The 27,796-nt window shown below is 52.0% G+C and overlaps 3 protein-coding genes across 9 annotated transcripts in view; 1 reads left to right on the top strand and 2 right to left on the bottom strand.

Moving 5' to 3' along the window:
* C6H2orf81 (chromosome 6 C2orf81 homolog) overlaps window positions 1-1,713 on the bottom strand; it is a 7,024-nt gene extending 5,311 nt beyond the window's left edge. Inside the window, exon 1 of the mRNA XM_021165288.1 lies at window positions 1,532-1,713. Coding sequence (XP_021020947.1) covers window positions 1,532-1,549 — 18 coding nt within the window. The 5' untranslated portion in view covers window positions 1,550-1,713. The remainder of the gene's footprint in view (window positions 1-1,531) is intronic.
* Window positions 1,714-1,732: 19 nt separating this feature from the next.
* Window positions 1,733-5,321, top strand: Wdr54 (WD repeat domain 54). Of its 2 annotated transcripts, XM_021165289.2 has the most exons (11): window positions 1,735-1,807; window positions 1,877-1,948; window positions 2,190-2,412; window positions 2,521-2,583; window positions 2,924-2,990; window positions 3,085-3,138; window positions 3,433-3,560; window positions 4,452-4,552; window positions 4,653-4,815; window positions 4,979-5,053; window positions 5,132-5,321. In XM_021165289.2, the coding sequence occupies exons 2-11, from the start codon at window positions 1,932-1,934 to the stop codon at window positions 5,261-5,263; spliced, it is 1,023 nt and encodes a 340-aa protein (XP_021020948.1). In that variant the 5' UTR covers window positions 1,735-1,807; window positions 1,877-1,931; the 3' UTR covers window positions 5,264-5,321. The 2 variants fall into 2 exon arrangements, with proteins under 2 accessions (XP_021020949.1, XP_021020948.1); XM_021165290.2 differs by lacking the exon at window positions 1,877-1,948 and having other exon boundaries at window positions 1,733-1,807.
* Window positions 5,322-5,448: 127 nt separating this feature from the next.
* Rtkn (rhotekin) lies at window positions 5,449-25,952 on the bottom strand. Of its 6 annotated transcripts, XM_021165396.2 has the most exons (13): window positions 20,746-21,193; window positions 19,956-20,241; window positions 11,938-12,137; window positions 10,477-10,538; window positions 10,323-10,376; window positions 10,086-10,203; window positions 9,686-9,895; window positions 8,424-8,518; window positions 8,182-8,288; window positions 7,861-7,989; window positions 6,955-7,123; window positions 6,691-6,795; window positions 5,449-6,147 (listed from the first exon to the last, which is right to left on the bottom strand). In XM_021165396.2, the coding sequence occupies exons 2-13, from the start codon at window positions 20,025-20,027 to the stop codon at window positions 5,813-5,815; spliced, it is 1,656 nt and encodes a 551-aa protein (XP_021021055.1). In that variant the 5' UTR covers window positions 20,028-20,241; window positions 20,746-21,193; the 3' UTR covers window positions 5,449-5,812. The 6 variants fall into 6 exon arrangements, with proteins under 6 accessions (XP_021021055.1, XP_021021056.1, XP_021021054.1 ...); XM_021165397.2 differs by lacking the exons at window positions 19,956-20,241; window positions 20,746-21,193 and adding an exon at window positions 25,935-25,952; XM_021165395.2 differs by lacking the exons at window positions 19,956-20,241; window positions 20,746-21,193 and adding an exon at window positions 22,278-22,524.
* Window positions 25,953-27,796: the final 1,844 nt, after the last annotated feature.

Below are 27,796 nucleotides of genomic sequence, written 5' to 3'. Positions count from 1 at the left end.
TGCCTGTCTGCTCTCAGCTACTCCTCCAGCACCATGCCTGTCTGTGCTCCCCTTTGTGATGCTCATGGGCGCTTAACCGTTTGGAACTGTGAACCCCAAATTAAACACTTCCTTTTATAAGTTGCTTTGCTCATGGTGTTTTGTGACAGCAAGAGATAAGTAACTAAGAAAAACCCAAAAGTAACCTAGGGACATAATACTTCACAAAAGAGATGTAGATAAGTAATTAAAAAAAAAAATTGTAAAGACGGCCAGAACTAGGTGTGGTGGCTCACAGCAATAAACCCAGCACTCAGGAGCCTGAAGCAGCTGTCACGTGTTCAAGGCCAGACTGGGCCATGAAGTGAGACCATGAAGGAAGACGGTTCCTTCCAAAATCTACCTCCAAATATAAGTTTTTATCTATCTACCTAATTGTTTCCTATTTTATATTCCCCAATATTCATTCTCTCAGGCAATCCGGTGTCTTCTGTTCTCTACATTCTCAGTTCCTGGCCTTGAATTCCCAGAAACCAAGCGGCTGCCTAGTTCATCTAAAGCTTTGCTTCCTTAACCCCAAACCCAAAGCCAAACCAAAGAACTGATCCCTTAGGCCTCCCCCCACAGCTAGGACAGAGATGTGGTGTGCACTTAACACAAGAGAACAGAGATATTTTTTACTCTTTCATTTTCTCGAGGTCCTACCAATCTGTTTTATTTTTTTTAAATGCCTTGACTTTGGGAGTAAGAGAGTTGACTCCGCAGTTAAAGAGCATTGACCACTCTTCCATGGGACCTGGGTTTGATTCCTAGCACCCATACGATGGCTCCAAACTGTAACTCCAGTTCCAGGAGATCTGATCCCCTCTCCTGGCCTCTGCAGGCATCAGACATGAACACAGTACACAAACACACATGCAGACAAAACACCCATATACATAAAAAATTTTTTTTGACTTAAGGTAATTGGTTTTTGACCAGTGAGATGGGAGAGTGTTGGTATGGGAAGAAGCTATGAGTTCAAGGGCAACCCGGTCTATATTGTGAGTTCTAGACCAGCCAGGGCTACACATTGAGACTTTGTCTCAAAATAAAAGGCAAGCCATGATTGTTCGTGTGATGCCTTTAATCACAGCACTCTGGAGGCAGAGTTGAGTTGGAGGCCAATCTGGTCTATATAATCAGACTGTCTCGATTTAAAAAAAAAAAAAAGTAATAATGATAATAAAGTAAGTTTTAAGGTCACCCTCAGAGTTGTTTGATCCATTTCCTAGTCCTGAAACTGTCAAGATAGTGATTCATCCATCAGACCCTCTTCCTAGTGCCTCTGGTTTACCCACCAACACGGGTTCCTGGTCAGAAAGGAATTACTATTTGCACTAGTGGTTCAGCTGTTTCCGAATTCGCTTGCTCTTGGCCTAGTCCAGCCTTTGACCCTTTCCCTCAGGGACCAAGGTACAGGCATGCCCATCTCGAACCTAGAGCTAGTCCACTGCCTCGATACCGGCCAACCCCAGTTCTTGCGCACTCCCCAAGTCTAGCTGAAACTCACCGAGCCTTCGTGACTCATTTTCGTGACAGTCACTCCAAGGCGGTGTTTCAGCTGCCTTCAGGACCCTCCATCCTTGTAGCTGCAGTGGCCGCGACCCAACGGTCTCCTCGGCAACCAGGCCCCGCTGAGGGTCCCTGGCGTGGTCCACGGTTGCTTGGCAACCGCGTAGTTGCGCGCCGCAAGTTCCAGCCACAGGCCACGCCCAGAGGCCGTGCGTCTGTGCGTCGTCTCTATGGTGGCGGCGGATTTGGAGGGACCTTAGGATCGCGGCTTCAGGCAAGGCACACTTGAGGGTGGTGGGGGTGGGTTGCAGGTGTGACCTCTAACCTTGGCGAGGGCCTTCAGGTAGCTAAGCTGTGGGAAGAAGAGCTGGAGACCACATTCTGCATTTTTAGCTGAGATGTTCCGTACTAGCAGGTATTTACATCATCATTCTTACTGTGGGATTCCCTGGTGGCTGCAACACTCAACCCTGGGGCTCTCTCCGGCTCCGTGGGGTCCTCTCCTCCTTGTGACTACTATCCTCGGGGATCCTATCAATCAAGGGTCTCTCTCAGTGTCTCCTGGTTGCATCTCATCGCCCTTCTCCCCTGTCCCAGTGTCCCCAGTGGCCTTCTCCCTATTTGTCGTGCGGTGACTCTAGTACTCTCTCTCCCAGAATGTTCCGCCGCGAGCGCTCCATCCCACTTCGTAGCTCTGCCGCCGCCCTGTCTAACAACCTCAGTGTACTGCAGCTGCCAGCCCGTGATCTTACGCATTTTGGGGTGGTTCATGGACCGAGCGCCCAGCTTCTCAGTGCTGCCCCTGAGGGTGTGCCCTTGGCCCAGCGCCAGCTCCACGTTAAAGAGGGTGCTGGAGTGAGTCCCCCACTTATCACTCAGGTAAGGCAAGGAGTGAAAGAGGTGTTGCTTAAATCGGTGCGATCCTTGTTCTTGAATCCCTATCCTCTTGACGCCTTATGTCCTCTTCTTTGATGCGGGTCTCTCCAGGTTCACTGGTGTGTCCTCCCCTTCAGAGTACTGCTGGTCCTCACCTCGCATCGAGGGATACAGGTAAGAATAGAACCCTCCTGCCCTTTCTCCAGCGCCACCCCCACCCAATAACACTTTTAGACGTCACATGAGCAGCCCACTCTGCCTCTATTTTTCGTCTTCTTTTGTTCCATTTTCTTCACTCTTCGATTCTGCATCAGCAGTCTGCTTCTGTTATTAACTCTGTGACCCTTGGGCACGGGTAGCCTCAGTGTCCTCCTCTGAAAACTATGGATAAGAATAGTGCCTGCCTCCCAGAACAGAGTTTGAGGATTCCATCGACTTACCTGGGTGGGTGAAGTGCCCAGAACTCAACAAGGGTCAGCTGGATCTTGCTCTCATCCTTGCCCCCATCTTCCAGATGTATGAGTCTGATGGCTCCGTCATGGTTTATTGGCACGCCTTGGACTCGGGCGATGCTTCTTCAGGTACCTTCAGGACCGTGTGGAGCAGGGGTGGAGGCTGGGAGAATTCGCTGGGGCTGGGGGAAGGGCTGTTTCTGAGAGCTGCTTTTGTATTCAGTACAGGCTATGTTTGCCCGAGGAATTGCTGCCAGCGTCCACTTCATCTGTGTGGGTGAGCGGACTAGAGACAGGGCTAGGGCCTGTATGTGAAGTACATGATTGTGGGGTCTCAGCCAGGAGGATGCTGAGGGGTTGAGGAACTTAGGAAGAGTTAGAGGGAAGCTGGGAAGGAAGGGTATCAGAGACTCTGAAAAACATTTAGAGAGGGATAGTGAATGGAAAGTCAGGCCTGTGGGAGTACTGAGTTTATTACTAAGACTTCTGGGATAGAGGGGGTGCTGGCTGTGGAGACTGGAAACCCAGAGGACTCAGGAAGCCATCAGTGGGACACTGGTTCTGGCTGCAGGAACGTGGTCCGGTCGAGTACTGGTCTTTGATATCCCTGCTAAGGGTCCCAACATTGTACTCAGCGAGGAACTGGCTGGGCACCAGACACCAATCACAGATATTGCCACTGAGCGTGCCCAGGGGCAGGTGAGTTCACTTCCTCCAGCGGTTCTAGTAGCCTGGGAGACTCCTTCACCCTTGGGAGGCCCAGGCATGGGTATTAGCTATGCTAATAAGCAGAAGTATGGCTTTGGGTTCATTTGTACGTTCTTAGAAGCAGCAACCTCACGTCTGGAGAAAAACATACTTTCCACTAAGTGGTGTTTTATACAAATCCCTAACCCTCTCCGACGCTGGTGTGAATCCAGAAGTTGGAATCTACCATCTCCCAGACGTAGCCAGTCCCATAGCTTCCTTCCTTCCCTGGACTTGAGCTAGTGCCCCTATTCTGACCCAGTTCCAGGCCAGTCTTTCCAGAAAGCTGTCTCCCAATTTCAACTCCCTCTGACTCTCCCTTAGCTTCACTCTGAGTAGGCCCGACTCTCATAGAAAAAGCTCTCTTCTCCCCACTTGTATTGTAAACCTCTTGGGAACAGGGTATGGGGTTTTGTCATTTGTATCCTTCGGAGCAGCTGGTATGTCTGCCTGACACCAACCAGGTCAAGAGGTCTAGGGACTAGTGATGACTGTGGCCCACTGCAAAACCTCCAAAATGTCAGGACGTGGTGGTTTTAGTCTTCCCACCCATCCCAAAAGGACAATTGTACATCCTCTTCTACTCCACGGTGGGGGTGGGGGTGGGGATGGGGGTGGGGGTGGGGGAGGCGGCAGTTGTGAGTGCATACCAGGAGCTACAGGAGCCTATGCTTGAGAGACTCCTGCAGACATGTCCACGGTGTAAGCTGGTGAAAGAGCCACCTCTCACCCTTTCCCTGTAGAAGCAGAGAGGCAGGCATGGCCACACCTCCCCTCCTGCTCTGTACTCTGGACCACACAGACTGTAAAGGGAAGAAGAGCTAACCCTGATTTCCTCCCCAGGATGGTGTTGCTGACATGGTGACAGCAGATGACTCGGGTGTCCTGTGTGTCTGGAGGTCGGGACCTGAGTTCACCTTACTGACCCGAATACCAGGATTCGGGTAGGAGAGGCAGACGAGGGCTATGGCCTTTGTGAGGTGACTTCAGGACAGGGAGTATGTTGGAGTCTGGAGAAATCAACATTGAACATTACCCTTGCAGGGTCCCATGCCCCTCTGTGCAGCTGTGGCAGGGGATCGTGGCAGCAGGGTATGGAAATGGGCAAGTGCGCCTGTATGATGCCAGCACAGGGGCCCTCCACATCCAGATCAGTGCCCACGCCCGGACCATCTCTGCCCTGGACCTCGCTCCAGAGGTGGGCAAGGTCAGTGTCCTGTATCCCTACATACTTTTCCTGGTGCACAGGCTTGTCCCTGTCCCCAGTGTGACTCCATCCCCAGGAACCTGGACTGGCACTCCTGCTCACTCCCATCATGTCGGGGCATCTGACACCTGCCCATCCCTCACAGTGGATTCATCTCTTTTAGCTACTGTCTGCAGCTGAGGACACCTTTGTGCACATCTGGAAGCTGAACAGAAACCCAGAGAGTGGCTCTATTGAGGTAAGTTTGCAGGCAGGTGGGAGTAGGGGCCCAAGCACAGGTGAGTGGCGGGACTAACCAGCCCTCTCTTCCCTGCAGGTGGAACACTGTCATGGTGAATGTATTTCTGACACCCAGGTGTGTGGTGCTCGGTTCTGTGATCCATCGGGCAGCTCCTTTGCTGTGACAGGTTATGACCTCACTGAGATCCTGAGATTCGGCACCGTCTGAGAGAAGATCAGCCTTCCCGTCTCCCTTGGTATTTATAAAGTATTCCCCAACCCATCAAGTCCTTGTCTGAGCACTCAGTATATCACAGCCGCACCAAGCTCCAGGGAGGACCGAGGGGTGGGTTCAGAGCACACAGAAGCCTCTGGTCCTCAGAGACCATGTCCTCGCGAAGACAAGTGAAGGTATCGAGCTGTTAAATAACTTTAATGGTTGACATTGGGATCACGGGGTGGGGTGGGGGAGGTGCTTTCATCTCCACTCTCCGTTGCCGCCCTGGAGGTTAGTGCAGGCAGATAGGGCAGAGTTGTTCCAGTTTTCTCCCAGGAAGCGCTTAGGGGAATCCTAGCCAGCTCCAGGAATGGTCCCCCTCTGTACCTTGATAGCCACAACTTAAGAGGGGTTTCCGTTACCCCTCCCCAGCCTTCCGTCCTAGTCCAGTGGAGGAAGAGGAGCCCAGGCTGGCCAACTGGTGCCCCACAGTGCTGGACCTAGAGCCCAGGTGTCCTTGGGTCATTTTCTTTCTTGGCCAGATCCTGTTGCTGGTTCCTCTCACACTGGGGACTGGAGCCATGGGCCGAGCTGGCTTTTGCTGTAGAAACCTCTGGATTTGGGGGATCTCTGCGGGGGAAGGGGTGCAACGGAGCGAGAAGGCCCAAGGGAGTGGTCTGCAGGGGCAGCATCCAGGGAAAAGGTTCGGGGTCTTCCCCAGGGCAGGGGTTGCATCCAGGTTGGGACTGGGGCCACTGAAGCAGGCGAGCAGGAGCTAGGCAAGGCAGGCTGGTCTGTAAACATTGCTAGCCAGGGTGGGGGCGGCTCCAGCCTTGTGCCCTCCCGCTGGGCCAGGATGTCTGTCACAGCTGCGATGTCCTCTAGTGGCTCAATGGCTGTGGCAGCAGGGAGGGGGCAAGGGGAGGGGGCTAGTCAGAGCTCAAGCCCTGGCCTGCTCAGCCCTGACTGTCACCTGTCACTGTAATAGGAAGAAAGCAAGGCCCGAATCTCTGCTGAGATGGCATTATTCTGCAGGAGCAGCCCCTCACAGGGACCTCCGGAGGCCACAGGTTCTGATAAGACTGTGACGTTATGGGGGGAGGGGGTAGCAGAAGTGGATAAAGAAACCAAGAACAGAGGAGAGAAAGCAGTGCCGGGCAAGTGAGGTCAGAAGAGGAGACAGGAGTCCACATGCATGGAGGGAAACAGAAAAGGAAGGATTAGGACAGACGCAGGCAGGAAACGACTCTGCTCTTTAGGGTTTGTTTTGAACTTGGGCGGGAGTGCTTTTAAGAAGTGGAGAGGAACGGGGAACACCACAGGGCTGAGTGGGCCCTGGACCCCATGGTGTGTTTTCTCTCTGGTTCTGTTATCCAGGATCCCTTGAGGTCTCCAACCCCACTTTCCATCAGCCTCCAGCTGACCCCCCTCTCACTTACCCATCTCGTGGTATAAGGACCCCTGCTTGACCAGGGCTTGGGGTGGTTTCCGGGGCACAGGAGTTTCGATCTTCATGACTTCATCACAACAGTGCCTCCACTGGCCTGCGAGGAGGGGAGGAGGAGGGGAGAAGAGGGGAGAGGAGAGGAGAGGAGGACCAGGCCCATGCAGGAGTTGTCTGCTTCTGTCACATCCGCCCCACCCCACCCCCCACCCCCCCTACCCCTGCTCTCCCAGAAGTTCTGCCCGTCTCTCTCCCTTACTCATGTCAAAGAAGAGCTGCCAAAGCGCCTCCATCCAGTTCTGCAGGGCTTCTCTGCTCTCCAGCTGGAGGATGTTTGTCACCTCATCATCCCCATACTTGTTGCTGATGCTGAGGGTGAAAGGCCACTCTGGGGCCTGCTCCAACTCACCTGCCCGGACCCTAGTCTCCTGCAGGGGACAGCAAGGCACTGCCTTCACCTCTGACCATCATCCCGGCTGGGCTGGCCTAGCAGTACCTTTGGGACTTCCGCTGGGGCCTTCATTTGCCTCCTGCTAAGTCTGGTGTGAGGGTATGGCAGCAGGCATGGTGGGGATGGGAGCCTGTGCTGAGGCAGGAAAGGAGGAGCAAGTAGAGACAGGAAAGGGGGACAGAGCAGGGCAGGGAAGGTGCAGAGGGGCATGAACACCAAGGTCCAGGTCCAAGTTACCTGCCCTGTACATCCAAAACACAGGCGGGGGTCTGAGGGGCAGTGCTGGGGTAGGGCACTTGCCTAAAACATGAGTCTCTCGATTTGACCCCAGCACTAGACAGAGCAAAACAGACACATAGAAAAGCAAAACTAGGGCTGGGGAGGAGAGCAGCCCGTTTATACCTTTGTAGAGACAAACAGCAAGTTACTAGCAGCACAAACTGGAAGCAGAGAGAACTGGAGGAGAAACTGCTTGACCCAAGAAAGAGGCCTCTGGGGTTTGGAAGGGGCTGGGGATGCTGAGGGAGTGGGTTGACTGTTGTAGCATCATTGTTTGGGGTTAGGGAGGTGTAGGGAGGAGGTCTCTCTGTATCCCAGGCCCTGTGGTGGGCTTAGTGCTCTTAGGAACAGAGTCTGCCCTTCTTGTCTCTGAAGCCTGGGCCCAACCCTCTGGAGCCTTGAGAGAGGTGGCCTCACCCCGGAGGGACTAGTCACCTTGTTGATGACGATAGTGAACAGTGGTTCTTGCCCAGTGTCTGCATCCTCAGATCTCCGGTAACAAAAGAGGTTTGTGCCTTTCAGGACTCCATGCACCAGTGTCCCATTCTGCAGCTCCCCGGCTTGCTGCATAGACAACTTGGTGTTTTCTGGGGAATCTTGCCTCCCTAACCGGCACCTTCCTCCCAGTCCCCCACTGACCCCATGCACCCAATACTCACCCTGCTGTCTTCCCATCCCACTTTGTCCCTCCCATGTCTAGATCTTTAGGTTGTCCATCTGTGTCCATGCCCCCTCCACTCCCATAGGACCCCTCACCTGCACCTTGAGGGCACCACTTGCAGTGGGCTGGATCATGCAGAGAGGCTGAGCTGCCAGGCGGCAACACACGCTGCCATAAAGGGGCAGCCAGGCAGGGTTCTCCTCTGGGGGAGGAGGAAATACCAGGTGAAGATGGGAAATGAGAAGGGGACGACCCCACAAACCCTCCTACCAGTGCCAGTGTCCCTAACAGATGAACATACAAACAGACAGACAGACACACATACACACACACATACCATGACTGGTGAGAATGAGGTCATGTGTACGGAATCCATCTTGCACTTCTTCTAGGGTAAGAGTGGTGTAGGCCAAGAAGTGGAATCGAGGACCTCTGGAGAGAGAAGGGACATCAGTGGAGTGGCGTGTGTGGCAGGAAGGCGCTGCAGGGCTGACACTGGGTTGTCCGATTGCCAAGAAAACTACCATGGAAACTAGCTTGCCTCCTGTTTTCCTGACCTCCTGCTAGGCGTCTGGACCTTCCCTTATACATCCTTTACATTATCACAGTAAAATTGTGGCAGTTCCATGAGAGTAGGTGTTCCTCAGTCCATAGATGGGGCAGCTTCCTCTAGCTCCTCGGTGACTGGCTGTGGGCTTTGCCACAGAGCATGCCCCAGCTCAGAGCATGGTGGTTTATGCATCCATTTCTGCTCTTGGCATGATTCTATAGGGGTGGCACACATGTGCATATATATGTGGAGGCCAGAAGGACACAGGGTGTCCTCTTTAATTACTTATGAAGGCAGGGTCTCTCACTAAACTCAGCTTGCCAATTCAAGGAGTCGAGCTAGCCAGCTTACCCTAAGGGGTCACCTGTCTCTCCTCCCAAGTAGGCCCTGGGCCTCAGTCTGGGGGATCAGAACTCCAGTCCCCATGCTTGTTCAGTAAGTGCTTTACCTATTGAGCCCTTTTCTCCATCCCTGCTTTTGGTGTTCTGAGACAGGGTTTTATGTACACCATGCTGGCCATAAACTCACCATGCAGCCGTGGATGTCTTTGAACATATGATTCTTCTGCCTCTACCTCCCAAGAGAAGTAATAACAGGTGTGCACCACCCCACCCAAGGCTTCATGTTTTCTAGGCAAGCACTTTAGTTTTTTGTTTTGTTTTTGTTTTTGTTTTGTTTTTTTGGTTTTGGAGACAGGGTTTTTCTGTATAGCCCTGGCTATCCTGGAACTCACTTTGTAGTCCAGTCTGGCCTCGAACTCAGAAATCCGCCTGCTTCTGCCTCCCAAGTGCTGGGATTAAAGGTGTGCGCCACCACCGCCCGGCTGGCAAGCACTTTAATAACTGAGCTACATCCCCAGTCCTATAAGATGTTTTTCTGGCTGCCAAACAGGTAAGATCCCCAAAACCTGGCTCTCCCTGGCTCCCCACTGTCAGGTTTGTAGACTAACTTAGGCCTAACTCTAGGGTTAGCCAGAATGCCTGCTCATCAGTGTGACGTGGTCACCAGTGGGGAGCTGCAGGAAGGCAGCGGGTAGGAGAGGCTCTTACCCCACAGCTGGGGTAGGCAGCAGGATGGGACTGTTCCCAGAGCCCCCAGCATTGTCCAGCGATGCCCTGACTCTCTTCCCGGAGGAACGGCCCAGGGAGCTACTGAGCTTGGTGGCAAGCCTCTTGGGGGCACCAGCCAGGGCTCCCTCCTCTTCCACACAGGCCCCATACAGCTCCAGCCGCAGTTCAAAGTCAGGCTCTGCCTCAGCACTGTGACACAGGTGTGGGAGAGTGGGCCGGGTAATCAGTGGGAGGCTCAGGAGGACATGGGGCAAGGAAGGACAACTCCACAGGGAAGCCCATGAGTCATCTCCCTCTCCACCTTCACTCCCACCCCTCACCGCAGAGCAGCACCCCAGGAGCTGGGAAAGAAGGGAGCCACAGGCAGCGAGGCACTCACAAAAGCACATTGTTCTGAAAGGAGATGTCTGTGAGGGTCCTGTCCACCAAGACCATCTCTGTGTCCTGAATCTGTTCCCCAATCTGCAGCAGCAGGAACACAGCCCAGCGGTGCAGGTCTGGGAGGAAAGAAAGAGAGAAGAAAAAGAAAGAAAGGGGGAAAAATGATCTTAAGACTTCCCACAAGTGCCTCCACCTCGGGAACACTCTTGAATTTGTCCCAGTTTGTGACACTTACCGCCTTTGTTCTTGAAATACTCTGTATCCTTCCACATGAGTGGGATCCGGAGGTCTAAGGGGCAGAGGGGAAGGAAGAGGGGTTAAAGCAGGCCGGAGAGGGTGTGGTGTGGTGCAGTGAGGCATGCTGGCAGCTGGGGCAGCTGTGTGCTTACCAGAGATGCAGACCCGGCCACGGCAAGGGGAGTGCTGAGCAGACTGCACACTGTCGGAAGGTCTGTGGGTAGATCACAGAGTCCTGGCCTTGTCTCCACATACTCCTCCCCTTCGCTCTGCCTCCCAAGGGCTCTAAGAGGCCCCTGATCCCTAGCCTCGATGGCATGGCAGGACCAAGGACTGGAGGAGAGCTATGGACAAGGCTTAGCGGTTTCTGGTCTTAGGAACATTTGAGCAATGTCAACACACAGGTATAGCATACAAGCCTGGGCCCCTCCCCCTCCCAGCATTGTTCCTGACCACCCAGACCCCCTGCCAGGGACAAGTGTGGCCTGGAGGGGAAAGGCATCACCAGAGATTCCCTTTTGAGTCCTTACTACCACCATTAAACTGTGGACTTGGAAGGGCTGGCAGGTCACTTGTCCCCACCACAGGGTCTCACTGGGCAGCTCAGGCTGGCCTCAAACTCAGCACACGCTGCTGCCTCAGCCTCCCACACACTGGGATTACAGGCATAAGCCACCATGCCCAGTCTTTGGTGTGACTACACAACCTAGCATGAACAGTGTGTGTTTAGCTGCTGACTGAGGGCTGTGTGGCCCCTCTGCCCATGGCTCCCTGAGAGAGCTGCCTCCTGCCTGCTTGGCCTCTTGTTAAATGAAGCACCAGAGAAATGAATTTTCTCCTGTAGGCTTCCTAGTGAGCCCCTAGCAACCTCTCCCTCGGCTACTCCATGCCAGTGAGGGAGTGGGACCCTCTTTTTATGCAGCCTCAAGGAGGCAAGCAGTTCTCCAGATTACTCATTTACCACAACTGGCCAGTCTTCAGAGTGATCAGTTTACCAAGTATTTTCTCTCTAACATTTTTACTTGACTCCGGCTGTCTCACTGCTGACCGGACAGACAGACTGCCGGAGCGGTGCAGTGTGGATCACATACTGAGGCTGAGCTCTTTTGGAAGGCGCGGTCTCATTTCTATGAATGGGAAGCCTTCCTTTAAGTGATTTTTAATTATGCACTTTCCCAACTCCTGCCACTGATGGTAAACCCCAGGTACAACAAGCTATTATCAATTTGTAGTAAATTGGCTATTCGACAAATTGGCCATTTGGTGAACTAGCCCTGAGAAAATTGGTTTTCCAGAAATCAACCAGCCAGACATAGGAGATCAAGGGCAGGCCTAGACAAATCGGCGGCTTTGCATTACTTGTGCCCAGACGGCCAGCTTCTATTGGATATATACTGGCTTCCCTGAGTCCAGTCCCAGCCGTTCTGGATGATCACCACCACCTCAGTAAAACACAAAGGTGTCTTTCATGGCCAGGACAGGGGTGTGTGAGAAGGTCGTCCCCTTCGGGTTGGCCCGAGCTCCAAACACTCCATACAGACACACATGCTTTTTATCACTTTTAACCACAAATAAAGCCTCCCTCCCTCAGACACCTCGCCTCCCATGCTCACCGCCTGCCTATCTTCCCCAGCACCTGGGCCTCCTTGCGCCGCTGCAGCTCGCCCATGTAGCTGAGAATACGGCTGTTGCACACCAGCAGGCTCTTGGTGGCTTCCAGAGCCTGCTCTCGTTGGGAGCAGGCTGCCAGCAGCTTGCAGGTCCCTTCCCTCATCCGGATCTCATGATCTAGTTTCCTCTGCAGCTCCGTGTCCTGAGCAGAATCATGGAAGGGGGAAAAAAGGAAATGGTGATCAGGGAACATGCTGAGGCATCTCCGCTCCCCAACCCAGTCCCAAGCTGGGGAGGTGTGGGCAGGGTGTGACAGGGCACAACACTCTACAACTAATGTTTCAGCAAAACGTTTCAGCAAGCCTGTTGTCTCACCTGCCGTGGCCCAAGACAAGCCAGAAAAGCCTTGCAAAATAAGATAGTCCCATGTATTTTATGGTTAAGAATATAAATTCTGTCTACCTCTTCCATCACAATTTAGAGAAATCTACAAAAGCTATAAATTCATATATCCATTGACCTAACTATCCAATACCCAAGTGTTTAGCCTACAGATACAATCACACACCTAACTGCCAAGCCACATGCACAGAGACCTGCACTTGGCACTGTTTTATTTGTGTGTCTGTGTATCACATATGAGAGCAGTGCCCACAGAGGCCAGAAGAAGGCATCAGATTCCCTGGAGCTAGAGCTACAAGCCATCTCACAGGAGTGCCGGGAACTGAATGTAGGTTCTCTGGGAGAGCAGCAATTGTTGTTCATCACTGAGTCATCTCTCCAGCCCCGGGCTTTGTTTAAACACCCAAACTAAAAGCCTGTCAATAAGACAGCAGTACAGTGAGTCATATCTGAGCTGAAATAGTGCAAAAGACCGCCGAGGTAGACATGTTGAGATATGACTGTCCAGTAAATATAGCACAAGAATAGAAAGCAAAACATCACACGTCAAGTTAGGCACGGTGGTGCACATCTGTAATCCAGCACTTGGGAGGTAAAGACAGGACTTTTAAGGCCATCAGATACTTGGCAAATTAGAGGCAAGCCAGGGATACATGGGACTCTCAAAAAAACAATATGTACACTTACCATTTGTTTTATATATGTGGTATATATATACACATGCCATATATATGCCCGTGCATATGTATGTATATTTACACATTTGTGTGATTGTGGTCACAGAGGTCAGGAATGTGGGCTCAGTCAAGGTGCATACCATCCATGCAGCACAGAACCCTCCACACACCTCAAATAGCTCCCTGAGCGTGGGAGAGATCAGAGCTAAGGGAAAGTCGTTGGTACAGGTTTGAGGGTCTGGACAGGCATGAAAGGGCAGGGGAGAGACTCTGAGAGAGGATACACGGGTAGTCACTCATCCTGGAGCTTAAAAGGCAATGAACATTGCACTGGGGCCTGGGCATGCATGAGGCTCTGGGTTTGATTCCCTAGCAATGCACAAACCAGACATGGCGTAGGCAGGAGAACCAAGATGTTCAAGGTCACCCCCAGCAACATAGTGAATTTGGGGCGAACCTGAGTTGTATGAAACCTTGTCTCAAAACAGTAAAAGAAAACATAAACAGCTCTAGGCAGTCAAGCAGGGTGATGCATGCCCGTTATCCCAGCTCTCAAAAAGCAGAGGCAGGGGAATGCTATGAGTTCCAAGCTAGCCTGAGCTACATATCCAGCTTATTTACAGTTCCTTCCTCCAAGGACTGTTTCCGAGGTCCATCATACTAGATCAGATTTTCACCCCAGCACCTCCCATATGATTCGCTTCCAAAACAGGCCATCTCAAGTCTCCAAACTCCTCCAGGAAGCACCCCACCCCCTCCCCCACCCCCTGCAACTTACATGGCAGCTCCTAAATGCACAGAGCATTTCATTCCACTTCCATCAGCCTTGGTTTCCCAACTTGTAAAATGGGGATGAAGAACTGGGGAGATGGCTCAGTAGGTAAAGTGCCTACTATGCAAGCCAGAGGCCCTGAGTTCAAATCCCCAGTACCCATGTGAAAGCTGGGCATGACACGTCACTGGTCTCTAACCCCAGTGCTGGAGAGCAGAAACAGGCAGAGATCCCAGGTGGCCAGTCAGTCTAGCCAAAACCTTGCACCAGGTTCAGTGAGAGACCTTGTCTCAAAAGAGAAGGGGGAAGGGCAATGAGATAGCTCAGTGGATAAAGGCCACTGCTACCAAGCCTGGAGCTGTAGAACTGAGTTCTAGCTCTGGGTTCTACATGGTGGAGGAGACAATCAACCCCACAAATTCTCCTCTGCCCTCCACACTGTGCTGTGTGTGGCATGTACCCACTCTACATACAGAAACACACACACACACACACGTATTAAAGGATAGTCTGGGTATGGTGACACATGCCCATAATCCTAACACTGAGTGAGAGGTAGAGGCAGTCCCTCCCCCCACCTCAACAAACAAACGGAGATTGATAGAGGAAGATACATAAAGTGTACCTCTGGTCTATGCACACTCATAGCAAGCATACACACAGGCAGACATATACATACATCACAGACACACAAAATAGGGTGAAAGCTGGGTGGTGGTGGCGGCGCATGCCTTTAATCCCAGCACTTGGGAGGCCGAGATAGGCAGATTTCTGAGTTCAAGACCAGCCTGGTCTACAAAGTGAGTTCCAGGACAGCCAGGGCTATACAGAGAAACCCTGTCTCGGAAAAAAAGACAAAAACAAGACAAAAACAAAATAGGGTGAAAATAGCCATGGCATCCTAGTGTGGAAAGACTTCCCAGGAGAGTCAAGCTCAATGCTTGGTGCAGAGTGTTCAGTACATGGCTGGGCATGTACCTACACAGGCTTTATCAAGGAGGCTGCTTTGACGACCGGCCTGTTCACAGTCGAGCGCTGGAGGGTGCTGACCGAGCGAGGCTCCATACTGAAGCCGCAGCTGGGAGATGAACACGCAGAGATGGATGGCTACTCCATTAGTGCCTTGTCTGGCATAAAAAACACAGGCAACAGCCTCTGCTAGCTTCTGCTTAGGTGACAGGGAGGAGGCTCCAGAGCGGAGGTGCAAAACATCGGTGCAGGAAGCCAGGCAAGTGGGGGCACGCAGTTGGAAGAGAAGAGCGGTGACTACACAAACCTGTCCTCTCTGTCACACTGGCTTTCCTTCCTATGCTCTGCTCTGCTCTGTCTCTGGTGTCCAATCCTACTGACAGCTTGATTTCCTTCTCACCAAAACCTGGTCCAGCCTGCCACCTTTTCCTACCCTTTTTTTTGTGTGTAGGGTGGCGTGTGGAGGTGGGGGGTGCTGTGCTAGGTCAGATTTTATAACAAATTTCTCCAGTACCATGTGCCTTTCCCCCAAAACACTCTCCACCAGGATGCCCTCCCAAACTACTTTCTACTCCCAGCCATGCTTTGTACGCACCAATGACCTGTCATTGTTAGGTCAGCTGCTTGCCTACTCCGCCCCAACTCTGCAACCAGTTCCTGTTCAGTAGTCCCAGATGAATTTGATCAAGGATGCGACCTCATGCTCGCTCCTGGTTAGCTAGCCCCCTTGGGGCCAAGCACTCACCGATCCTTCCCTAGCCTTGTCCATTGCGCCTGCAGTTAGCGCGGGGTCACAGGTCGCAGAAACCCGGGGGGCCGGCGTGGCCGGAGGATCGCGTGGGGATTGAAGAACCCCGAGCGTCGGCGCTACCGCACCGCCTGCGTCCGCTGTGCCCGTGGGCGCCCGTGACATCAGCTCCCAATTGCCGCGAGAGGCGCCGAGGGCGCCAGGCGCGGGCGGTCCCTGCAGGCGCTGCGATGCCTGCATCTCTACCACCGGGACCCTGTCGCGGAGGGACGCGGCTGCAGGGAGCTCCTGGGCCGCCCCAGAGGCCTCTCCTGAGCGGGCTTCTCTTTCCAAGGTGACCCTTACCAGAAACAGGGTGTGGTAAGAAGTGAGCTCGCTAGATCCAGCACGGGCCAGGAGAACTGGCCCTGGGGGAACTAGCAGCCTTCCTTAAGTGCTTCCTAATCCTCTCTAGGCCATCCAGCCCCCAAGAATGGGCTGGGGAAAGGGCTCCCCCCAGCTTTTGAGGTGGAGAACTAGGTTCTTGGGCTTTGCATCTCTCTCCACACCCATTAGCACAGGAGTAGGCACTGACTCCTCATCACCACAACCGCCCCAACCCGCCCTCCCCAAATGGACGTCATTCCCCTAGGATGGGAAAGATGCCAATACTGAGCATCCTCAGACCTGGGTCAGATCTCCAGGGATGACAGAGGATGAGTCACAGTCTCCCATGATGACCCACCCCTCCCCCACGCTGCCCCTGACTTCCTGCTCTGCTTCCCATGGCCTTCTGTTCCCTTCAGAATTCCCACAGCTAAGTTCAAATCCTGGTCTAGGGACTTGACAAGCTGGAGGAGCCTTTTGTCTCTGGAGCTTCAGTCGTTGACCTGGGAGTAGTTGGCTTTCTTCACAACATTCTGTGAGGATTTAATAAGAAGAAGCTAAACTCTACCTGGGGCCTGGCACACGTTCAAGCTTTGCTCTGGGAATGCGGTTCAGTGTGTAGACGGCTTGCCTGGCGTACTCTGGGTTCCCTCCTGAACACCCCATTGACTCGAAGTAATGCTAGCACTTGAGACAGAAGTTCAATGTTACCCTCAGTTCCACAGCCTGGGCTACGTGAGAAGTTATTACAACAAAACAAAACAGGCAGGCAGGCAAGATGTCTTACTGGGTAAAGCTGTTTGCTGCCAAGCTTGAGGACCTCGGTTCAGTCCCTGAATCCCACCATGGGAATCAATTCTCCCACACTGTCCTCGGACCTCCACACTTGCTTGGTGCCATACATCATCTCCACAGCCACTGCCACCAACCCCACCACCGCCACCACCACCACCACCACTACCACCACCACCACCACCACATAACATATTTTTTAATTAAATAAAAATAAGCTTTCACTCTCACTCCTCCTGAATGTGCAGTTTAGGATGCCTCTTCCAAAAAGCCTTCCTGGGTTTACCCTCCAGAACTAACTTTCCTGCCATTCCTGAAATGTCAATGGGTCTGTGTTTCTGAGGACAGATGAACCTGGGAGGAGGAGGAGGGTGTGCAGAATTCTCAGCCTGTGGTTGAAGGAAAGTTAATTAGAGTAAAACCAATTCCTTCTTCTGTCCCAGATGCCGGGCAGGGGTGTGCAGGATGCAGGATTTAAACCTGACCAACTCTGTGGATGGAAGCAGCATCTGGCAGCCGGATGTGGGTAGAGAAACTGAAAAACTGGCTCCCCACTGCCTTAATTAACTAAAAGTAATTATAATACAAATTATACAAGGAGTAGTAGCAGGAGAAATGAAGGCCAGATGGACAGAAAGGAGGTTTTGAGTATTTTTCTTAGGTTTTTTTTTTTTTTTTTTTTCCATTTGGGATGGTCTCCTTCTATAACCCTTGAGCTCACAATGCTCCATCTTCAGCCTCCTGGGGGCTGGGGTTATAGGCATGTGCCATCATGCCAAGCCTCACCCGGTAAATGGGTCCTCTTTTGTGCACCAGCACAAGAAAACTAGGCAATGTCAGAAACCCCAAGGGGTCCACTTGGCGCCTTTCTACAAAATAGACAAGCAAACTGAAGTGTATCCTCCCGGTGCCTCTGCAGGCAGACACGGGTGGTTCCCTTCTTCTGGCTGGCACCGTTGGCACCGTGTGAAATGCACGCTTGAAATGCACGCCAAGGCCGTGCCGGGAAGGATCCTGTGGCTATAACTAGCTTAGGCTGTAACTGGCTAACATCATCCATTGATCCAGAGATGGGGCAGGGGCTGGACAGGTAGCACGAGTGCAGTAAGTTACCCTTCCTGACACACTCTGCATCCCTGCCCCTGTCCCATTAAAGTCCAGACAGTCACTTCCTCCACCCAGCGAAGGGCCACATACCAGGGGCTGCGCCACACGCCTGGACTCATCTGTTCTGGAGTTTCTGGCTGCTTCACTTGTCATGTCTAACCCATCAGCCAGTCTGTCACATCTCCCACCATCACTTGGAATCTCTCCTCCCTTCCATGAACTCGGTAATCTACACCCCAGGTTCATTCCCCTATGGTAATATGTGACCATCCACTGGGAAAGCTTCTTGACTCAGCCGACCTTTCTCCTCCAGCCCTTACCACCACCAAGCTGATCCTTCACAACAATCACCATCTTAAAACTGAAGGTGGAAGGCGACCTCGTGGCATGCACCGTTCCTTCCAGCGCTAGAGACAGGCAGATGGACCTGGACCGCTATGAGTTCAAAGTTAGCCTGGCCGACAGAGCCATTTCCAGGTCAACCATGGCTACATAGAGAACCCTGTCTTAAACACACACACACACACACACACACACACACACATGCACATAAACAACAACTGCAAGCTCGAGATCAAGGATCAGACTGGGTCTCCAGCACCAGCTTGGTGGATGATGCACTCCTGGAATCCCAGCACTCAGGAGTTAGAGACAGGAAGATCAGAAGTTCAAGGTCATTCTTGGCTACATAGAGAGTCTGAGACCAGCCCATCCAGGGTACAAGCTAAGTCTTACAGCCTTTCCACCCCAGCATGGTCCACCTCTGTCCACCATCTCCACGCCAACAACAAATTCCAGCCCAACACAAATATGCCCCCCCTCACCCTTCTCAAAGACTCTTTACCCTGGCTATGCTGTCTTTCTGGAAAGCCTTCCTGCAGGCTTCAGAACCCCAGACCCTTTCAGACCATCTAACGTTGCCATCTGTCGGATTGCTATTGCACCCCGTTTTTAAAATATTTTCCTTAAGTGGCACCACTCACACAGTTACCATCTGTTCCCTCACAAAGGGGCATTTCCTGCCTTCTCCAGATGGATTCCCATGGCTTAGAAAGGAGCCCAGCATATAGAATGAGACAGGTATGGGGGCTATTTAGTCTAAAACAGTTGCCTGCGATACCCAGCTCTTGGGAAGTGGTGGTAGGTCAGTCAGGAGTCCAAGGTCATCCTCAACCACACAGTGACTTCAGAGAGCCTGTCTTAAGAGGAAAAACATTGAAAAGGCAGCAGGCCAGTGAGATGGATTAGCAGGTAAAAGGGGATGGCCATCAATCCCAAGGACCTGGGTTCAATCCCAGAGCCCACATGATGGAAGGAAAGAACAAAATCCTCTAAATGCCAAAAGTTATCCTCTGATCAACACACACACACACACACACACACACACACACACACGTAATAAAAGCAACAAGAAAACCAAAAGAGAATAAACGAACAAGTGAGGCATAACGGCTCCGATCTGTAATCCCAGCACTCAGAAGGCTAGACCACATAGTGACTTCAATAGCCAGATGGACTACAAAATGTGATCCTGTCTAAAGATGATTAGAAAAAGGGAGAGAAAGGAGGGAAGGGAAATTAAAAAGAAAAAGATTAAATGGACGAATAGTGTCCCAGCCTCTCTTGGAAGTTGACCTCTGACCTCACACCTGCAAGGTGGCACACCACCTCCTCACTTCTCTTCCGAGTGCGTCTTCTACAAACCCCCTTCATACTGAAATCTCTTCATTCTGTCTCAAAATTGAACCTCTGTCCTCAGAACAAACATCTACACCTCCTATTCATAACAGCCAAGCCCCTGCTGTCAACATGTGGTTTTGTTGTTGTTGTTTAGCCCAGGTTGGCCTGGAACTCACTCTTGCTTCTACTTTCCAAGTGCCAGAATTACATGCATGTGCCTCTGCACCCAGTTCATGCAGTGCCCGGGCTGCTGAGAATCAAACCCAGAACTTTGTCCTTGTCAAACAGGCAGGCGCTCTACCATGGGAGCCACATCCTTAGCCCTTCATAAAGTTCATTCTGGTCAGAGAAGTGGGCTTGGAGCCCCAAACGTATTCAACACATCGTATACAAAACCACCTATCCCAGCTGTGGGCGGGCCCTACCGGGCCCTGCCCCCCTCCCTCATTAGCCCCACTAAGGCTGAGACAGCACAGGAAGCACGTTGTCCAGGGGTCGGGGCATTACCTCCAGGCTGAGTGCCATCTGCCGGATGTAGAGCATATTGAGGTCCTCCAGGATGCGCAATCTGTCCTGCATCTCTGTGTCCCCTAAAGCCCCTTCCCTTGCTGCCCGGAGAGAGGCCAGGTAGGCACCACGTTGTCCCACAGTTCCTCCTCCCACTGCTCCCCGGGCTTGAGAGAGGTGTCCAGCTCTGGGACAGAATGCAGAGTCTGTCCCTGTCCCTCTGCAGTCCTGTTAGACCCCTTTGGCTTCTGTGACAAAAGTTTCTCTCCTAGCGCTGTTCCAAGGCCTTGGTAGGAGCCAAGTAGAGGAGGAAAGAAAGTGAGGTAAGAGTGAGCAAGGGTTCCTGGGAGGAGAGGCCAGCTGCAGAGGGGGCTTGGGCACAGAGTGTCCAGCCTGGAGTTGGTGGCAGCTGTTCTCCCAGCTGTGGAAGAAAAAGGCCCTTTCATTCCCATTTTGGCCCCTCCCCCGCTCCCGCCCACATCCCTGGCCTGGCCGACTGAGAATGTGCGTGCTGTGAGGGAAGTGAGGGGCAGGCACAGCTGGAAGGGGGCAGGGAAGGGACGCCTCCTGCTGATTCTACGGAATCCTGAGGCTTGACGGGAGATCAGAACCGACCAGAGGGAGTTCTGGCTTAGTTTGAGAAAAGTTAGCGACAGAAGTGAGGACTTGAGGCGACTTGAGCCCAGGGAATGGGACAAAGGGGTGAGTCTGTAATGCAGCCCAGCTCCCAGGGTCACCCCTTCCAATGCCGGCCCCCATCCAACACGCCCCACCCTGGGCTCACAATTACCTCGCTTTTCCAGCAGAAGGGAGGAGAGAGAGAGAGGGAGAAAGTCGGGTGTGCCTGGCTGCTGCTGGCCCTGATCCCCTCTCGGGGCCCCTTCCCTTCCAGACAGGAAACCAGTCCCGGGTCCCAGCCAGCTGCAGGGCTGTCCCCCACCCCCCTACTCCGGGACCGTGGAGTCACACTCAACCCGGCGGCAGGCCTGGCCCAGCAGCTCCGCCCCGACTCCTCAGCTATGGCCCCCAAGGCCTGGCATATCCTAGCAAGGCTCAGGAACACGGGCCCTCCTCCAGGTCCCCAACCTCGCCCCTGACTCCCCGGCTGGCCACGCGCGGGTTCCTTGGGTCTAAGTTGCTGGGGCGGGAGGATGACAAAACCCTCCACTCTCTTCTGACTCAGAGAAAGCTTGGGACAGCGGGACACGGGTGTGAAAAGAGCCTTTGTTCTGGGCAGCCTAGAAGGAAAGGGCAAAAGCCAGGCCTGGAATCCCAGGCGGGAGGGGGGTGCACTGCTGGAAGAACCACCACGCTTAACCCTTCCCGGGCCAGTGAGGGATACGGACTTTAAACGGACCTCCTTGAGCATGTGGGAAGATGACCTTGGGGACATAAGTCTCTTTGGGGTGGCCAAGCCCCTCTCATTTCTGGCTCAGCCATGTGCCTCCAGTGCCTCTCCAGTTTAGAGATTTAAGCATAGGGCTCAGAACGTGCTGACAGGGATCCTCTGCTGCTGCTGCTGCTGCTGCTGCTGGTGGTGGTAGTGGTGGTAGTGGTGGTAGTGGTGGTAGTGGTGGTAGTGGTGGTGTGGTGACTCAGGCTAGAGGCTAGAGACTCTTCTTAGGCCCGAGAAGGGAGGTGGAAAGTTGGGTGTGGAAAAACACTCCAGAGTTACACCACACACACACACACACACACACACACACACACACACACACAGAGAGAGAGAGAGAGAGAGAGAGAGAGAGAGAGAGAGAGAGAGAGAGAGNACACACACACACACACACACACACACACACACACACAGAGAGAGAGAGAGAGAGAGAGAGAGAGAGAGAGAGAGAGAGAGAGAGAGAGACTTGTTGCCCACTAGGAGTAACAGGGCATTGGGAGGGCTTCAGACAAGTTACAGAACTGTGGAGACAACAGAGGTTGGCCTAGGGGGTCCGCACAGAGTGTGGGATGCTACTGGTAGCTGGTAACCGGCTGGGAACCAAAACAAAATTTCAAGTATTGGAGGATGCCTGGCTGCCCAATGTCCTTGGCCCAGGATACTAGAGGGACCTGGGTTTAGGCATAGTTCGGGAATTTAGAGCCCCTCGCGTGGAGGCCAATCGGGACTTTTTAAGGCAGAGGCAAATTACCTCAACCAGGCAAGGCATGGCTTGTACAGATCAGATGGACCCGCACCCTGTCCACACCTGGATTTCCAAGTCAACAACTTGAGCTAGAATAGACCCAGATCCCGGCGCGCCCAGGAGTCGGGGTGGCCAGGGCTACCTGCCAGGGCTGGGAGGGGAAGGCAGGGACGCGGCCTCTCACCTCCGGCGACTCGCTGAAGAGACTAAGTCGGAAGCGGCCGCGTTTGAACTCCATCTCCAGGGCGGAGCCCCTGGCCACTGTGATCCGACTCCGATGGTTTCGAGAGAACATGCTGGCAGCCCCTTGCCCAGTGCGCTCCTGGGACCAGTCTCTCGCGGGCTTGGGCTCCGGTCCCTCGACGGCCGCCCTCCTACCAGTGCAGCCGGGAATCTCCCCCAGCTGCCCGGTTCCCAAACCCCGCCCCCGGAGACGACACCTGGGCTGGGCAGGGCGCGGCACCCTCCTCTTCCACCCCCGCTAAAGTCCCGGCCTGTACTCGGGCGCCAATCCAGTTTGGGTCGACAGTTTCATTGCCAGAGGCACCCTAAACCACTCCAGCACTGCCTGAGAGCTTCCATCCTTTCGTCTGGATTAGCTCACCTGCACTTGGGGCGGGTCCCCAAATCCCCTCCTCTGCAGCACCCCCCTCCCTACCTGTCAAACTGGTGTCCTGGAGCTCGGAAAACACCGGTAGTCACACTGCACTTTCTGGTTCTAGCTTGACTTGGGACCGCCCAAGTCTCACTTCTACAGTTGAATGTTTGTCTCTCCCATTCAGACGCCCCTGCATGGCTACCTGTCCATTCGCAATGGCCTCCATTCATAAGGGGGAGGAACTTGGCATTCCACTTACTTCCCTATGGGACCACAGAACTTTGGTCTAACCACTGAACTTTCTAGTCTATTCGGTAAGGATATTGCAGTCTCAGTTGCTATGAAAATCGTACATGGGACCAAACTTGAGGCCTTCACAGGGAAAGTGCCCTATAAGCAGAGCTGAGGAGCAGATCCCAGGGCCCTCAGCAGCAAGCGGCTTCAGCCCTCTGGACCCAGAGCTGGAGTGTCTTCAGACTATGGTGTAAGGACTGGCTGCTTGCTGGATAGCAGAGTCCAGGTTCCTCACTCCCTGCCCTTACAGGAACATGGCTCCCTCCTCTCTCCACCAGATCTCACTAAGACTGGCTCACAGGCTGACTACCCACACTGGGTCTCCTGGAGGCTTCAGAACTGGCTGGGTAGAGTTTGAAGCAGGGTGGGGCTACTACAGAACAGATGAGCAGAAGCCAGCTCAGGGTGGCCAACTCAGAAGCACTGTGCTGTACAGCAAGTGACTCAATAAATAGTCTTTTAGAAAGTAGACTTAAAATCCCTTCAGCAAAGTGACTTGGGGGACGGGGCACTGGTATATATACACCTGATAAATTAAGGGTCAGGCTTTGGTGGGTATCACTTAACTAGGTATCCAGTCACAAAGATGTGTTGTACACACACACACACACACACACACAGAGAGAGAGAGAGAGAGAGAGAGAGAGTTTCCTTTACTTTCATTTTGCTCTTACCCTCAACAGCATAAGATTGCTGCCAAAAATTCTGGGACTACATCTTCTCAGACTTAATTCAACTAAAAAAAGAAAAAGAAAAAGAAAAGAAAAGAAAAGAAAAGAAAAGAAAAGAAAAGAAAAGAAAAGAAAAGAAAAGAAAAGAAAGAAAAAAAGAACATCTGTGGATTGAGGCTTTTAAACAAGTCTGGGATTCACACCCAGCCATTTGAGATCATTCAATTCAAGTGCCCACACACACACGTACACACACATACATACACACAAAAAGGAAAAAAAATTGCTGAGGCCAGATGATTGACTAGACCTGAACTTTGACTAAGAGTCATGTATGCTTGCTGGTCACACCTGAGTGACTTGTGCCCTCCTAGAGAGCAACTAGAACCCAGTCAGCTGGAAGGGGGGTGGGGGGGGAGAGTTACTCAAAGGATGTTTCAGGCACTAGAATCATGTGAAGAAATGACAAGTGGCAGGGAGAAAGGCAGACGACTGTCCATTCTTGCCCTCCTACACACGCACACACACACACACACACACACACACCCATGCACGCACGCACGCACACATACTCAAACGATGGAGAAGAAAGAGGGAAAAGAGAGGGAGGCAGGCTGAATACCTCACCCCACATGTTCACTCTCACAACTCCGTGTGAGCTTCCCAGAGAGGGGCAGGTCTGTCTTGTCCCGCACTTACGCCCTGCACTTCGCAAGGGTTCAATAACCATCGGAGGACATACACAAAAGAAGCACACCGACTTAAGATGCCGAGGGAAGCCGTCTCATTGGACTATAACAGCTCATTACCCTGTCAGGAGTATCAGTGCTTACCAGTCATCCCACTACTCATGAGGTGGAGGCAGGAGAATTGCTTGGAGTGTGAGGCTAACCAGTGCTACATAGTTAGACCCTGTCTCAAAAAGAGAGGGAGAGATGGCTCAGCAGTCAAGAATGAACTCTATTTTATTACAGAGGACCTGAGTTAGGTTTCCAGTATCCAGCTCTAGAGGCATCCAAGGCCTCTGGTATTCCCAGACACCTGCACTCATACACATGCACGAGCACGCACAAAGACACACACACACACACACTCTAAATCTTTTACAAAAATCATTAAGATAAAGATCAATTGGGTAATTGGATTATGGATGGAATTCAGCAGCAGATTTAAGGCCCTTAGATTTAATCCCCAGTACCACAAACAACTAAAGGGGTTCATTTCCAACTGGAGGTGGGTGGCCCATGCCTTTGATCCCAGGGAGACAGGGGCAGAGGGATCTCTGTGAGTTACAGAATTCATAATGAATTCCAGACCTAGATAGTGAGACCCTGACTCAAAAGAGCAAACAAGCCAAAAAGTTCATTTTCAGTGTTTGTTTTTAAGCATGGAACCCATCTTTCCAGATGAAATTTGACCTGGAATGTGTGACACACTCTGAATCTGAGGGCTGTGATAGAAACAGGTGCTGCAGCCTCTCGCCTGCTCGCTGCATCCCCGAAGGGCAAGACACAAGAGCTTCTAGAAGAGTTAGAGAACACCTCTAAGACCCAGGCAAGACCTAAAGAAGCAGACTCCGGGAGAGAAAACTGAGCTCAAATTCTGTCTGAGATTGTGCATGCCTTACCGCGAAGGCTTGTGGGAAGGAATGGCACAGGCAAATAGTAATGTCGTAGAAGTTGCAACTCTAAAATATCACTGCAAGCCGGGCAGTGGTGGCGCACGCCTGCACTCGGGAGGCAGAGGCAGGCGGACTTCTGAGTTTGAGGCCAGCCTGGTATACGGAGTGAGTTCCAGGACAGCCAAGGCTACAGAGAGAAACCCTGTCTTAAAAAAAAAAAAAAGTTGCAACCCAGTGGCCTTCTTTGCAAAGCAGATGAAGAAGCTGTTCCTGGGGCTGGTGAAGCCAGCCCATGTGACTCAACAAAGGGGATAAAATAAGGGCTAAGATATTGGTGGACTGGTTTTTAAATTAAAATTTCATTTGACAAAATATCTGAGCCAATAAGATGTCTCAGCTGGAAAAGTGCTTGCTGCAAAGCTTGAAGACCTGAGTTTGATCCCAAGGGAGATCACATGATGGAATGAGAGATCAACTCCTACAAATTGTTCTCTGATTTCCACAAACACTCTATGGTCTGTACGCACACAGACACATACAGTCACACAGACACACACACACACGGAAAAAAAAGTAAAAGAAAAGTAAATTTTTTTTTCCAACACTAGGTTTCTGTGTAGCCTTGGCTACAGAGGGAGGAGTCCTGAAATTACTCACTGTGTAGACCATCCTGGCCTTGAACTCAGAGATCTACTCTGCCTCCAGTGTGCTGAGATTAAAGGCGTGTGCCACCTAAAAGAAAGATCAGCTAAAAGGAACCATGTACAGAGGGTTGGACAAACAAGTGCTAAGATAGCACTTGCTGCTCTTCCAGGGGACCAAAGTTCAGTTCTCAGCACCAACAGCAGCTTCGCAACCACCTATAATGCCATCTCTAGGGACCCTGGGCGTCTGGCTTCGGGGCACAGGCCTGCATGTGCACATACCCACATGCTACATATAAATAACTGAAGATAAAAGAAATACTTGTGTTTTAAATTTTATTTTCAAAATTAAGGCAAAGATGATACATGCCAAATACTCACTGCTTCCTGGTCATTTTACTAAGGTTAGTTCTCTGGGATTTGTGACATTCTGGTATGAGATTTGCCTATCTGATCCCAGTTGTGTGTTTAGTGACCTTCCTGTTTGAAGGGTCCTCAGTGAGAGTATTTACATAACAGAATAGGTGGACTTTGCAGATTAGGGCTGATTTCAACACTCCACCCCACCCCAACACACACACTGGATCGCTTCTGTTAAACATTTACCAGCAAACCACTGGTTTAGTGCCCGCCTCTCTTTTCTAGTGTTTCCCATTATTTGGAGAAGGGGCTGTGAGCCACACAGGGCTCAGATCACCTTCCTGTTTTTGCACTACCACCCTCAAGAGCATGCTGGAAGCAGGAGCTGTAGCTCCTTTAAGGCAGCTGAAGAACATCTGTCTCTCTATCCACTCCCTGTCCGTCTTCATAGACCAGGAGAAACCCGAGTGCTCCCAAGTGAACTTTGAATCTTGGGGTAGAGACAAGCCCCAGTCAGAGTCCAGTCAGAGGCCATGATACATTCACTGCAACTGTAGCCCCTGAAGAGGGAGTGGGTGGCGGCGGAGGTGGAGGCGGCAAAGCCTCATCAGGCAGATCCTTGGCATGGCTTCCATGTGGCTTTGGTTCAATGTCAGCCATATGTTGTTCCTGCTGCCTGGCCTGCCATGGTTCTCAGTGCTTATCCTGGGAGAGTCCAGGCTGAGCTTAAAACATCTGGTAGTGTGTGAGACAGAAATAGATAGATAGATAGATAGATAGATAGATAGATAGATAGATAGATAGATAGATAGATAGATAAATAGATAGATGTGCCTGGGAGCCAGCAAGATGGCTCAGTGGGTAAAGGCTCTTGTCAGGAATACTGAAGACCTGAGTTTGATCCCAGAATGCACTTGGTGGAAGGAGAGAAGGGAGTCCTGCAAATTGTTCTCTTCCTCCACACATGCACTTAGTTGTGTTTCAGTTTCTGTGATGAAACACCACGACCAAAAAGCAAGTTTAAATAAATCTGGAAAAGGCTTATTCAGCTTACACTGTCATATTGCTGTTCATCATTGAAGGGAGTCAGGACAGGAACTCAAATAGTGCAGGATCCTGGAGGTGGGAGCTGATGCAGAAGCCAAAGAGAGATGTGGCTTACTGGCTTGCTCCCTGTGGCTTGCTCAGCCTGCTTTCTTACAGAACCCAGAACCACCAGCCCGGGGATGGCACCACCCACAATGAGCCAGGCCCTCTAATGTCAATCACAAAGAAAATGCCTCACAGCCGTATCTTATAAAGGCATATTCTCAACTGAGGTACCCTCCTTTCTAGGTTATGTCAATTTGACATAAAGCTATGTCACATCTTCACCCCCAAACAAATAAATGTAATTTTTTTTTTGTTGTGGCTTTTGTTTTGAGAGTCTATGTGTGAGACTCCGACTTAGAGCGTTTCTCCCTGGAAGGTAAAGCCCCTAGATGGTCCCCAAGCCTGTTTTCCCTGATCTCTAAA

Source organism: Mus caroli, chromosome 6 (assembly GCF_900094665.2).
Source record: "Mus caroli chromosome 6, CAROLI_EIJ_v1.1, whole genome shotgun sequence".
Classification (NCBI taxonomy): domain Eukaryota; kingdom Metazoa; phylum Chordata; class Mammalia; order Rodentia; family Muridae; genus Mus; species Mus caroli.
This window is presented reverse-complemented; position numbering and strand designations above follow the sequence as displayed.

Coding starts and splice junctions, on each gene's coding strand:
- Wdr54 (XM_021165289.2), top strand. Junction 4,553..4,652: donor ACCCGAATACCAGGATTCGG/GTAGGAGAGGCA, acceptor TTACCCTTGCAG/GGTCCCATGCCCCTCTGTGC. Junction 5,054..5,131: donor CAGAGAGTGGCTCTATTGAG/GTAAGTTTGCAG, acceptor TCTTCCCTGCAG/GTGGAACACTGTCATGGTGA.
- Rtkn (XM_029478782.1), bottom strand. CDS start 15,743: ATGCAGGCATCGCAGCGCCTGCAGGGACCGCCCGCGCCTGGCGCCCTC. Junction 10,377..10,476: donor TGGCCGGGTCTGCATCTCTG/GTAAGCACACAG, acceptor TCTGCCCCTTAG/ACCTCCGGATCCCACTCATG. Junction 6,148..6,690: donor GTCCTTATACCACGAGATGG/GTAAGTGAGAGG, acceptor CTGCTGCCACAG/CCATTGAGCCACTAGAGGAC.